General features: G+C 38.3%; 2 protein-coding genes across 2 annotated transcripts in view; both read left to right on the forward strand.

Moving 5' to 3' along the window:
• The first annotated feature begins 670 nt into the window (after positions 1-670).
• On the forward strand, positions 671-11,848 carry LOC121374849 (mucin-5AC-like). Its single transcript, XM_041501958.1, has 8 exons — positions 671-1,713; positions 2,448-2,580; positions 3,962-4,172; positions 6,107-6,243; positions 7,149-7,243; positions 8,149-8,563; positions 10,442-10,636; positions 11,490-11,848. The coding sequence occupies exons 3-8, from the start codon at positions 3,962-3,964 to the stop codon at positions 11,673-11,675; spliced, it is 1,239 nt and encodes a 412-aa protein (XP_041357892.1). The 5' UTR covers positions 671-1,713; positions 2,448-2,580; the 3' UTR covers positions 11,676-11,848.
• A 939-nt stretch (positions 11,849-12,787) lies between these two features.
• The window catches only part of LOC121374637 (putative ferric-chelate reductase 1), a 12,471-nt gene continuing 12,038 nt past the window's right edge, over positions 12,788-13,220 (forward strand). Inside the window, exon 1 of the mRNA XM_041501745.1 lies at positions 12,788-12,806. Coding sequence (XP_041357679.1) covers positions 12,788-12,806 — 19 coding nt within the window. The remainder of the gene's footprint in view (positions 12,807-13,220) is intronic.

Below are 13,220 nucleotides of genomic sequence, written 5' to 3' on the forward strand. Positions count from 1 at the left end.
GACTAAAAATGGCGGATTACATGACAAAAAAAATCAAGTTAAATTAAGAACGGACTTGATATAATTATTGAGGAGTTGCTGAAACGATCATCAATCACATGTACAAGAGGAAACTATATTGTAAAAGCATTATAGTGTAGAGAAGAGGAAATTGCATTACTTTAAACTGAACCATTGTGTGTTTAGGTAGATACTTGATGTATACCGACATGTATCATGTATTTATAATCTACTGTATGCTACTATACTTGAAAATGCTGTTACCTGCACCAGGGACCAATTATTCAAAGAATGGTTATGCTGACCACGGGTATATCGGTTTTTATAATTTTTGTGCAATGTAATATTTATGGGATATTGGACGAGCTTCCATTTTGTATGGTGTTTGTGTCCTGAGTGAAATAGTCCTCAGTAGTTTCGAGCTTTAGGAAGTGACAAATGAGAATTGTTTCACGAGGGACATAGACATGGTGGTGAGTTAAATATCATATTCTCATAATTGATCTCGATTTGTATCACTCAATATTTGGATGGCGTTCGTAGAAGGTCGTAGTAAGATAATCGATGATATGTTGCAAGATATGTTTTGTTTTGTTTTGTTGGCGGGGGGGGGGGGGGGGGGGGGGTTAAACATATGTATAAAATTAAATGTTTCCATTTTGTGTTTCTAAAACAGCTGGCTAATCATATGAACAACTGGTCCCAAAATATATCAATATACGAGTTCTTGTATATATATGGGCTTATGGCCTTACATACAATAAAATAATTGAATTGAAAGAATTGAATACAAGAGGCGGTAAATACTGGTTGTTTTCAAGCAACAGAGACACAACTATAGCAGCAAGTTTGGTCAATCACAGAATGTTGCTGTATATTATGCGGATATCAACAAGGACGTGCTAGTGCTTATGGAAACTTTAGAACTTTAATTCCTAATCAAAATAATTATTAATGTTAAAAGAACTCAAATCAGCAACATTGTGTTTATAGTTATAATGTAAATAGCAATTTGTATCTTCATTACACATGTATTATATTAGCACGGATCCGGGCTGAGTGGTTTTTAAAATGAGACACTTCCGGGAGTGTTAACATTGAATTCAGGAAGACGAACGCTTGCGATCAATTTGATATCCAATTCTATCCAATCACATTCATTTAACGTTGGGCACAAAACCAGTCTAGCGAACGTTACGTCTTTTGAATATTCATCATATATGAACGTTTTCTGTTGTTGTTACTAATGAATGGTACTTTCCTTGATATTTTGCTCATAGTGCACATAAACAGAACTGGATGTTTACTGGTATACACAGACTGAATAAAACTATTCATAGCCCAAGCTTTTTAAACTAATGTTCCACGTCCGCATCGATAATCATATAGCAACAATTAATAATCTCTTACGGGAAAGCGAAAACCTAAGCAATATAAGCAGAAACTGGTCATCACCAAGCAGAAACTTATCTGCTGAACGTAATTAGATATTTTACGGTCGGCTGACTGCCCGATATGCAATGTGTTTGGCTGGACCGGACATGGAGGCTAATTATCTCTAATGTATAAGGTTATTGGTTCTGTGACGGCTAGAGCCTGGAGGAGAAACGCGCGTGGTTCGATTACCCAGCATATGTTTCCGTCTAACAAGATTCATTACACCAATGGGGTGTGCGAGCTTTTCCTTCAAACTTGTGGCCTTTTTAGATGAAGGTAAATTTGAACTCTTTAATTCATTTACACCTTTCTTGTTCACCTGTTACTGTTTTTGTTTTTGTTTGTTGTTTGATGTTGTTATTTTTGTTTACTTTTTTGGGGGGTGGGGGGTGGGGGTGGGGGGAGATTTTAGTTTCTCATAGTTTGTGGTGATTGTTTTTTGGTTTTTTTGGTGAGATTTTTATTGTTGTCGTTGTGGTTGTGGTTTTGTTGTTTTGGGCTTTTTTCTTGGGAGGGGGTGCAATAGATTTATGATGGCCCCCCCCCCCCCCCCCCCCCCTCCCCCTCCCACACATCTAAGGTCGATGTGTTGGTCACGGTGATATCATAACAAGAATGAGGACAACGATGTCAATAATGATGAAAAAAAATACTTAGATGATGATGGCGATAATGATGATTATTTTGGTGATGATGATGATCATCATCATCATGTTGTTTATACATTTGATATGCTAGTTATGATAATGATGTGTTTGATGATAGTCATAATTATGTCGATGATATTTATGATGCTATTTGATGATGATCAGGATGATAATGAATTAAATTATTGAAAATTTTACAATCAATGATTGGTATTGGTACAATACTCTGAAGATTACATGCATTAGTACGTCGAATATTGTATAAATTCAGGCTAATTGTTGAAACATGCTCGAACCCAACGCACTATATGGATTGATCAGTTACCATATTTACTTTCTTAATTTCCACGTTCCTTTGACCAGATGACTGATTGAGCTTACCGAGAAACGCCGTGATTATCACACCGAGAATTTCCCACTGGTCCCGACATGAATACCACACGCATTACTAATTAACGCAAAATATTCTGGTTGTGCGTCAAGGTTTACATCTAGGGTAAGTTATACTTTAATACTTACATTTTGTGTTTTGCGTATTTAGTCTTACGGAGATTTGTTTGTGTAACATCACCATGAACACAACCAGTGTATTTAGATATTTTTGTGTATGGTGACTACATTTGCTGATGGATGTAACCCGCTTTTAAGATTCCCCAGTAATTTTTTCCGGATTATATTCAGCTGGATATGACTAATCTTCATTATACATGGCACGTCTGAATTGTAGATAATGTATGTTTGAACTAAAAACTTATATTCCGTATTACTCATGAAATAGTTTCGCTTTTGGCTTCTGTTTTCTGTTTATTTTGTTTGATCTAATAATTTTGTTTTTGAAATTATAAACTGTTGTTAAAGTAGATTATGTTGGATCCATAACTTTGTTATGTAATTTCTGTTTAAATGCATATAGTAGGCCCACACATGCGTATGTACAAACGTGCGTGCTATCTACTGTAATTGTTCCTTCAATTGGGTAACATAATATATATATATATATATATATATATATATATATATATATATATATATATATATATATATATATATATATAATATATATATATATAAAGGTTCGATCCTGTCTATGGGTTGTAGTGCTTTCTGAACACTTGACGAGAGTGAAAACAAGACGTACAGTTATCTGTTTGTTATCGTTTACTAAATAAATAATATTAAACTACAATGAAGTACTATTTACCTACCTACCTAGCTAGCTACTTACGTGTCTATGTATGAATCTCCCTACCTACGTACCTACCTACCTACCTACCTAGCTACTTACGTGTCTGTGTATGAATCTTTCTACCTACCTACCGACCTACTTACCTACCTACCTATCTAGACCTACCTATCTAGCTACTTACGTGTCTATGTATGAATCTTCCTACCTACCTACCTACCTACTTAGCTACTTACGTGTCTATGTATGAATCTTCCTACCTACCGACCTACTTACATACCTACCTACTTAGCTACTTACGTGTCTATGTATGAACCTTCCTACTTTCCTACCTTCCTATCTACCTACTTACCTACCTACGTACTTAGCTACTTACGTGTCTATGTATGAACCTTCCTACCTACCTACTTAGCTACTTACGTGTCTATGTATGAACTTTCCTACCTACCTACCTACATACCTACCTACCTACCTACCTACCTACCTACCTACCTAGCGAGCTACTTAGTGCCTGTGTATGAACCATCCTACCTACTTACCTACCTACCTAGCTTCCTACATACATATATAAATGCATGCAGACATATACTATCCTTCCTATCCACACAATTACCTACCTACGTCCCACATTCCTATGTATTGATAATTGGATAATATTTAAATTCCAACAGTTCTGGACATTTCGTTTTCACAGATGGGTGGTGGTCTTCTCGGATCTACGCTTCAGTTGGTGGTGTTATTGATGCTGCAGTGGGGTAGTTGCCATGGCTACAGCACTGGGACACCGGACACGGCGTGTAACACCATGGCCCCACACCACGGATTTGCGAAATCGTCCACTGCTACATCGCCGTTCGTTGTCCTGGTGTCCAAATCCTCGTACGAACCAAACGAAAAGATCAAAGGTATGTTGTTGTTTTCTGCCAAAACGTCCTGTGGTTCTTGTTACAACATTTGAATATATGCCAACCTCGCGCGGACACCTAATAGCATTACTGTTTGGATAAGGGGTGGGACCACTGATATATCAAATGCCGTGGTATGTGCTATCCTGTTTGTGGGATGGTGCATATAAAAGATCCCTAGCTACTAATGGAATATGTAGCAGGTTTCCTCTCTAAGACTATATGTCAAAATTGTCCAAATGTATGACTTCCAATAGTCGATGATTAATACATCAGTGTGATCTAGTGATGTCGTTATACAAAACAAAGTTTTAACATCTCTGTTTAGATAGTGATTCACGAGAGCATGTGATCACAACTGTCTAAATATACATTGAGGTCTGTTTCTTCTTGAGGGTTGCAGTTCTCACAGAGGCAACCCTCGTATAGGCACAAACCCTGACAGTGGGGAAATCACGACATTGTCAACAACAAAAATCATTACATTTCAACTTATTTTCGTGCTTATATCCAATTAAGGTTCCAGCACGCTGCTATGGGCACATAGCTCAGCTATATGGGCTGTCTAAGACAGTGGTTAGTTGTTAGTGATAGTGAGAGAGAAGAGGGTATAGTGGCCTTACACCTACCCACTGAGTCTTTAAAACTCGCTCTGGGTTAGAGCCGGTACCGGGCTGCGAACCCTGTACCTGCCAACCGTAATATGTTCGATGGCTTAACGACGATCCACCCGAGGCAAAAAAAAAAAAAAAAAATTTAATCAGGACCTTTAACAAATCCAGACAAGATTGCATTGGCTAACACTAGAGAAATACTAAACTATAAAAACGTAAATGTTACATTGTACTTGCCGATTTTAAGATAGCGTTAGTTGGTTTTCGTCCTGCAATGTAAGGAATCTTTCAGTTTTATTGCTTTTAGCTTTTGGTCCAATGCAAAGAGTATGTGTTTTAGTGGTTTCGATCAATTTAAAGAGTACAGCCCTAAGCCATAGATCAATAGAGGTGTTAATCTGTGGTCAGCATTTTTTTCTTTTTAAATGTGGTCGACTTCGGGGCCAGAAGGATGACCCGTGGCCAGAAGGGTTTTTTAACAGCCATCAATAATGAGTCCATCACCTCAACTGAACTACCGGCGTCTCCAAACTCTTAACAAAATATTTTATATATTTTACTAATGAAAAAAAAACCCTCAATAACTCTTGTGTTTCCATTATCTACAACTGCATTGGTTGCGACGTAAATATCTTATGATGATTATGTGATAAAATATACAAATAAAACTTGACAGACTCTTCCCACTCACAGAGCGTCCAAATGGCGAAAAATGCCTTCGCCTTCTATTTAAATTACATATAGCAGGTCAAGGAAATATAAGAAAAACGAACAATGGCTATTCTTATTTAAAATGAATTGAGTATTACGATTTCAAGTCCAGAATGTGATGGCCATATTATGGGGGGGGGGGGGGGGGGGGGGGGGGTAGGGATCTATTTATAGTTCACTAATTTTTCGGCCCAGTGTTTCGATAAATGTTATTGACATTTCACTTATATAGTCCGGCAGAGAAATGCGATTTTTCTCCAAAGTCAAAATTGGGACATTAAGGGTTTTTTTTTTTAAATATAATATTTGCATTTCTTCCAGATAAAAATAACAATTATTGTTTTTCATTTTGCACATACATACAAGCAAAACTATTATGAGAGTCTTCATTTTAATTAAGCAAGGTGTTTTCAATAAGTACAATAGAATTAATGTCAAATTTAAACAAACCGATGCATTTGTAATAACAAATGCCCTCATGCTTGGTGATATTCTTTAAATCTGACTTGTGGGAAACGATGAAACTCGTGTGTTAAGGTGATTGCTGCGATCGTTTCTTTGTATATTACACGGAATGTCATTAATTCTTAATATGATGAATTATTTCAGTTATGTTACGAGGACTATGCAGTAACAGTTTCAAAGGTTTCCTTGTGTATGCAAAACGCGCCGACCCGCGGATGAATACAACTGAGAGAATTGGAACATTCACTGAAGTGGAGCAAACCAGATACGCCTGTGGTCATGTATGTAGCAATAATCGACGGCGATTCATTTAATAGAACATATTTTCAAAATTTTCCGTTTTTCAAATCTTCTTAGCAACCCAAATTTGACATTGCTTTCATTGTAAAAAAAAACACAAAAAAAACCCACAGAGTAGCATGCATATAATTGACGACAGCCAATTTATTCTTTCATACTACATGTTGACGTAAGGACGAGGCATGGCCTGGACATGGGGACACTTTTCTCTACATTTCCCCTGAATACCTATGTAAATGACCTAATATTGCACTGTAAACAATTGTTTTTATCCTCATCGGGCGTTCGGTCTCCTCGAATCCCCCAGCGCACTCCCATGTAAATTAGAATATTGCTTAGCTAATAATAACCACTGATTTAAAAAAATGCAAAATGGCCACAACGGTATCAATAACATCCTAAAATATGTATAATTTCCCTTTCATTTTTAGAATGGGTTTTCCCACTGTAAGATGCAAGTCAACTATCTGGACATCTCTTCAAGAACTCAGTTCGTGTTCTTTCCTTCCTTCCTTCCTTCCTTCCTTTCCTTCCTTTCTTTCTTTTCCTTCTTTCTTTTCTTTTCTTTCTTACTGAGCTGCTTAAAGTTATGTTTGTTTTCAAGCAGTGTGAACCCACTACCATTGGTATAGCTAGACTTTTATATTGGCGGGGGACACGTAACCTGTCTTTTACACGTGTTATGTAAAAGGTGGAGTGAAAAAGGGTGTGGTTGGTGAGCAATGACCTCTTGTCTACGCCTGTGCCCACTACAAATCTTGAACCCAGTAGCTCTACCACTAAGTCACCGAAACAGATGGTAAAAATGTTGATTTAAATTTTAATTTACTACTCATTATATTCACGTGGCTGTAACTGATGGACTAATTGCTTTCTTACTCTCCAGGAGACTGCACTGACACATCTGAGAAACAAAACGAAAACCTCCATCCTCTTGGACTGGACAGCTCCAGCGGTACCTTCCGGTCACGTGATTATTAAGTAAGACATTCACTCTACAACCTGCCCATTTGATAGAAAGACATACCCAATGTGTTATTTAAACGAAGCGATTGTAATTTTAAGCAGTAGCGAAGGCTTAGCAAGATAGAATTGAACAGGAATGTGTGTCAACTTGTGATAGCATAATTAATGCTGGTGACATGATGTAGCTAGCTGATATATTGCTCGCAAAACGTGGCATTGTTCATTGGATCGATCCCCCACGCGGAACCCATTGTTTTTTTTAGTTCGAACCAGTTTGCTACACCCTGTGTATATCAAGATCTATCGGATGGATTACCCTCTACATGAAACATTCCATATACAAATCCTTTAATATTAATTGGTGGGAGTAGCCTATCAGACTGGGGCGGGTTTCTTATCTCACTCTTTAAAACAAGAGAGTAACTTTTGTTAACGTACCTTACACAGGGCAGTGGGAACTTGTCCAAAATATCTTTATTATTAACATTTACTCAGATTTAATTAAAATGTCTTGCTTGAAATTGTAAATTAGTTTTCTATTGATACAGTACTAACAAAAACCAGCAGTGTGGAAAATGTTGGCGAGCGCAAAACTGTTATATCACTTAAAAGGACTTCGTACGTTCATCAAGTTTCTGTACTAAGATATATTGTTATGTATAATGCTAGGCTCAGACTACCAGCTGTCACGACGTACTTGGCCAACTTCTACGACTGACCAATTGTTAGTCTGAGCATTGGCTTTTACAACTCTATTCTCGCCGTATACTACCTCTACGACCGATTAGTTGTTAACCTGATCGCGGGAGTTGGGGAAATTACAACGCAACCATAGAGTTGGCATACCTCGTCGTGACAGTTGATAGTCTGACCCTAGCATTAGTGTTAGCATTACTTTAAAATGTACTTCTATTTGACAGAGCTACGTTCGTTCAACAGTTCAGTACATTCTGGGCTGGAATCAACTCGGTGGTTGTGTCCGACCCCAGAGCCCCACCAATTACCTTCCAAGCCCCGCAGATGACGAAATACATAACCCCGTGCACCGAGGATCTGCCCAAGAAAACCACCACGCTTCCTTCGACGACGTCAACTTCAACGACCGCATCAACGCCAACGACTGCCACAACACCAACACCAACATCTGTTGTAATACCTACACCTGCTGTAATACCTACACCTGCTAGAATACCACAACCTGCTAGAATTCCAGCACCTGCTACTACACGACGTCCCTTGAGATCTCCACCCTTCCAGACACCTCCACCAAGGTCATTCACGGCCAATCCGGTCCAGCCCGCTTTTAACCCACCGCGACCAACAACTCCCAGATATGTGAGTGTACATTGAACAACCAGAAAAAAAACACATTAGTATCTTATTATATCGAATATTCACACACAGAACTAGTGTCCAAAGTCAGAAAGAAAGAAAGAAATGTTTTATTTAACGACACACTCAACACATTTTATTTACGGTTATATGGCGTCAGACATATGGTTAAGGACCACACAGATTTTGAGAGGAAACCCACTGTCACCACATATGCTACTCTTTTACGACAGGCAGCAAGGGATATTTTATTTGCGCTTCTCACAGGCAGGATAGCACAAACCATGACCTTTGTTGAACCAGTTATGGATCACTGGTCGGTGCAAGTGGTTTATACCTACCCATTGAGCCTTGCGGAGCACTCACTCAGGGTTTGGAGTCGGTATCTGGATTAAAAACCCCATGCCTCGACTGGGATCCGAACCCAGTACCTACCAGCCTGTAGACCGATGGCTAACCACGACGCCACAGAGGCCGGTCTGTCCAAAGTCAGAAACAAGATGTATTTTTTGATATAATTGATGATCTTCTCCAGCTGGACTTAATGGATGTCACCACTAGTTTGTTTTTAATCAGAGATGATTTGACTGTCAGGATCGATCCTCGTCGGTGGGCGATTTCGTGTTCCAGCCAGTGCACCATGACTGGTATATCAAAGGCTGTGGTGTGTGCTATCATGTCTGTGGAATGGTGCATATAAAAGATTATTTGCTACTAATGAAACATCTTTAATCGGGTTTCTGTCTATGACTATATGTCGAAATTACCAAATGTTTGACATAGCCGGTGATTAATAAATCAATGTTCTTTAGTGATGCCGTTAAACAAAACAAACTCTTTTTATTTACTGTCAGATTATGCAGCGTTGAAAGGGCAAGGGATGTGTGTTAAATTGTATACTGAGGTTTAATAAGAGTTGCTTCCCTTTCCGGACCCCTCGAAGTAAGGAGTGGTAATATTTCAAACTCCAGGTGGAGAACTTGTTAGTTGTTGTTTGTTGTTGTTGTTGTTGTTGTTGTTGTTTTCAGTAGGATGATATCACGGGGGCTATTAGTTTCTTCTAAACTAGAAATTTAAATACTTATTGTTGTGGTTGAGGGGTGTCGGTTTAATTACAACATAGGCTCATGACTGTATGCTCAGCTATGTGAAAAAAAACAATAGTGGGGAGATACCTAAAAGGCTACATTTAAACTAACCACTTCAAGAGTTCTTATTTGTCTTCAGCTACATAAATGTTTCACCTGGTTGTAGATAATAAACTGTATTTTGACTAACAATCAAGTGTAATATACTATTCAACTTACGCTAGGAATATATCAAATGTATGTCATGATGAACAATTTATGTAGATCTAAAAATTATGCAACATACTATCAACAAGACCATGCTATTTGGATCTCCATGGATACAATTAGATATGTCATTCGTCGAACTTGACTTTGCTTGACTTGACAGTTATTTTCCAAAGCGAAATTTGAGTAGTATACATACACCAAGGAAGATTCAGGGCCGTAGCTAGACGGGGGAGGGTGCAAGGGGGCACCCCCCCCCCAAACAAAATTACTGGTTTTTGATATTGACATTTTAAGTAACTTCCCTGAAATGGTTGAAAAATTGTATTTCATAGCCTCTATATCTAAACTTTTCACGGGGGGCATGCCCCCGGACCCCCCAGTGTCTTGCGCCTTCCGTGTTCGTTCGTTCCAAAAATTCGTCTGCTCACCCCCCCCCCCCCCCCCCCCCCCCCCCCCCCCAAAAAAAAAAAAAAAACACCCAACAAAACAACAACAAACCCCCAACAAAACAACAACAAACAAACAAAACACAAAACCTAGCTACGGCCCTGAGATTACAATAATTTTGTATGTAATTTATTAGATCAACAACATCCAGACCACCCCGCAGTGCGGCGTCACACACGGTTGTTTCGTCGACTGTCAGAAAGGGGTCTGCAGATTCGAGGTCGCTTGGAAGGATCTGGGTGACAAGGTGTGGTTCCACATCAGAGCGGCGGCCATCCCTGACTCCCCAGAACAGTGGACAGCCATTGGATTTTCCACGGATAATAAGATGGTAAAATTTACTATTTAATATTCAAGATGACATTAGTCATACTCGGACGCCGATTTAGGAGGGTCCAAGCACGTGTGCAGAGTGCAGAGGAGGGTGGGGTGGGGGTCGAACCGTCTCGTTTTTCAAGCGAATTTTCTTTCTTTCTTTTCTTTAATGTATTTTCCGACCCTACCCGATTCGACCACCCCCTCCCCCTCCTAAAAACGTCGCTCGCCAGTCTATACCGCTCCCTGCATACGCGCCTGGAGACCAAGAAACCCGGTTCCTCTCAATTTTGGGGTTAAATACTTGCATTGTTCTTTGTATCAAGTGAGGAATTTTGTTATCAACGGTACCAATGGACATTTCATTAATGTCACGGGCCCCATCTATTAAAAAATTCTAGATCCGTGCATGGTACGTTCTGAGTGTGCAATAGGAGTTGATGAAGAATCGAATATTACCATGTACGAATAACGCAATTATATTTCATTATGAGGGTTTCTTTACAGTGTACATTTAAAAACTTTATATTTAAAGACTTTCATAGAAGTTTTTTTTTTTTTTTTTAAAAGAAGAAAAAAATAATTTCTCATAATAGTTAAATCTTTTGTACTTTTGTTTTTGAGACTGTGATTGTTTGCTTCATTTCTGGGGGGGGGGGTTTGGGGGTGTGTTTTTTTTTTTGTAAAATGGTCGGTGCTTTAATGCCTTTGTATGGATCGTTTTGTGAGAGGTAGGTTAACAAGCTTTTTAACACTCACGTACACATTCGCACACACGCATACATACATACATACACAAACGCAAACACACGCGCACATACAGCGTAAATGCATGCATATGTTATTAATAATGTTGTGTTGTGTCACAGGGCCATGACAGCGTGGTGGAATGTGTACACACCATGACGAGAACTATGATGATCAGCATTTCCTACAACGACCGCAGAAAGAACACGCAAATTAGAACGGTAAGGCTGATAGGTACAGGGTTCGCAGCCAGGTACTGGATCCCACCCAGAGCGAGTTTTAACACTCAGTGGGTAGGTGTAAGATAGCTGATGTGTGTGCTCAGGACAGCGTGATTGAACCTTAATTGGATATAAGCACGGAAATAAGTTCAACAGAAAGGAAAGAACGGTTTTTGACCTTTGCTTTAAAATATTAGACATAGTTCAGCGGAGTGTTAATACCTTTATTTAACATATGTTAATGCTTTCTATAATATTTATAAGACGCGAGAGAGAAACAGAAGAGAGAGAGAGAGCGAGAGAGAGAGAGAGAGGAGAATGAGAGAGAGAGAGAGAGAGCGAGCGAGGAGATGAAAGAGGAGAGAGAGAGAGCAGGTGCGCAACACCAGTATGGGATAAGTATAAAAGGAAGTTGTGGAGATGAGAATTAGAGAGTGATTAGAGACTGACCATTTTAAGTAGTTACTCTATTTCCAAGTAACTTTTCAAAAGCAGTATTTTTACATTAAACCATTTTTTTCTTCAAAGAGGTTTTTGTTATTGCAGGGTGGTCCCATTTGCTTATGAGAATGCTGCTTCATAATTGCAATTTTTGGAAAAATAGGATTCTCTATTTCAAAAATTATTTTGTTTAGAATATTTTTCGCGCGGGCATTTGAACATGTTAATTTTCTTTTTCCCGTATTTTCATACTGTAAATATAAGATTTTATGTTGATAGTCAGCCGAAAACTTGACCTTTTTTGATGTTGATCATGCCTAACTAAACTATGGGTCTCTGTCCTTAGAGTAATATTAATTCCAGAACTTCATTTCTTATTCCATTCTTCTATGTTGCTGTTTCCCCCCCAACAGAGAATGTACTAAACCACATTCAAAGAATAGGTGTTTGGTAATCTGTCAGGTGATTGGTGTGCAAACAACTGCTAGGCATTGGAATCAATAATAAATTAATCATATTTTAGAAATTTGTTAGTTGTAAGTGAATTCTGTGTAGATTTTATACTGAAACCAAGGACAACGTTTGTGCTTGACAGATCTAAAGGGTTAGAAGTAATATTTTTCCAATCATATATATGCAGAGCTATATCCTTCTTAGAGTATTTACTTTGATGATGGAAAATGGTGGTTTAAGCGTTCAGTAAATCATATATATGTTTTGCAACCTTTCTGAATCTTTGAACAAAACCTTTAAGTTATATGGAAGAACAGGATTTTTGTAATGCCTATAAAAAACATCATCATTTTAAATTTATCTGAGGTTGTAAATTAAATGATCTTAAAGCACTGACCAATGAAGCATATTCTAGAAAATTGGTAATTAATGTCGTATTTCTCTATGAAACTGTTCACATGTTAAGAAAGTCTCCTTTGGTTATTTCAACAAATCGTTAATAAAGCGTAACTACCTTTTGAGATATATCGTTTTTTAGTATAAATGGCTTTTTAATCTATACATATTTTACTTGAACTTTTTTTAAACAGATTCTTTAAATACGTTCAGGTTATAGGGCTTAACGTGCTATGAAAGTTTGAATGGAGCTGTTAAGAATTTAGTGGCCAAAAGTAGAACAAGGTGCGCAACGTTTGATTGAGCAATTGGGGGCGCCAATTTGAACGGTCGGCAAAAAGA

The sequence above is a fragment of the Gigantopelta aegis genome, chromosome 6 (genome assembly GCF_016097555.1).
Source record: "Gigantopelta aegis isolate Gae_Host chromosome 6, Gae_host_genome, whole genome shotgun sequence".
In the NCBI taxonomy this organism is placed as follows: Eukaryota; Metazoa; Mollusca; class Gastropoda; order Neomphalida; family Peltospiridae; genus Gigantopelta; species Gigantopelta aegis.

Excerpts from the sequence above, each read along its gene's own strand:
- LOC121374849 (XM_041501958.1), top strand. The coding sequence starts at position 3,962 with ATGGGTGGTGGTCTTCTCGGATCTACGCTTCAGTTGGTGGTGTTATTG. Across the intron at positions 7,244-8,148 it reads TCCGGTCACGTGATTATTAA|AGCTACGTTCGTTCAACAGT; the intron begins GTAAGACATTCA and ends TCTATTTGACAG. Across the intron at positions 10,637-11,489 it reads TTTCCACGGATAATAAGATG|GGCCATGACAGCGTGGTGGA; the intron begins GTAAAATTTACT and ends GTTGTGTCACAG.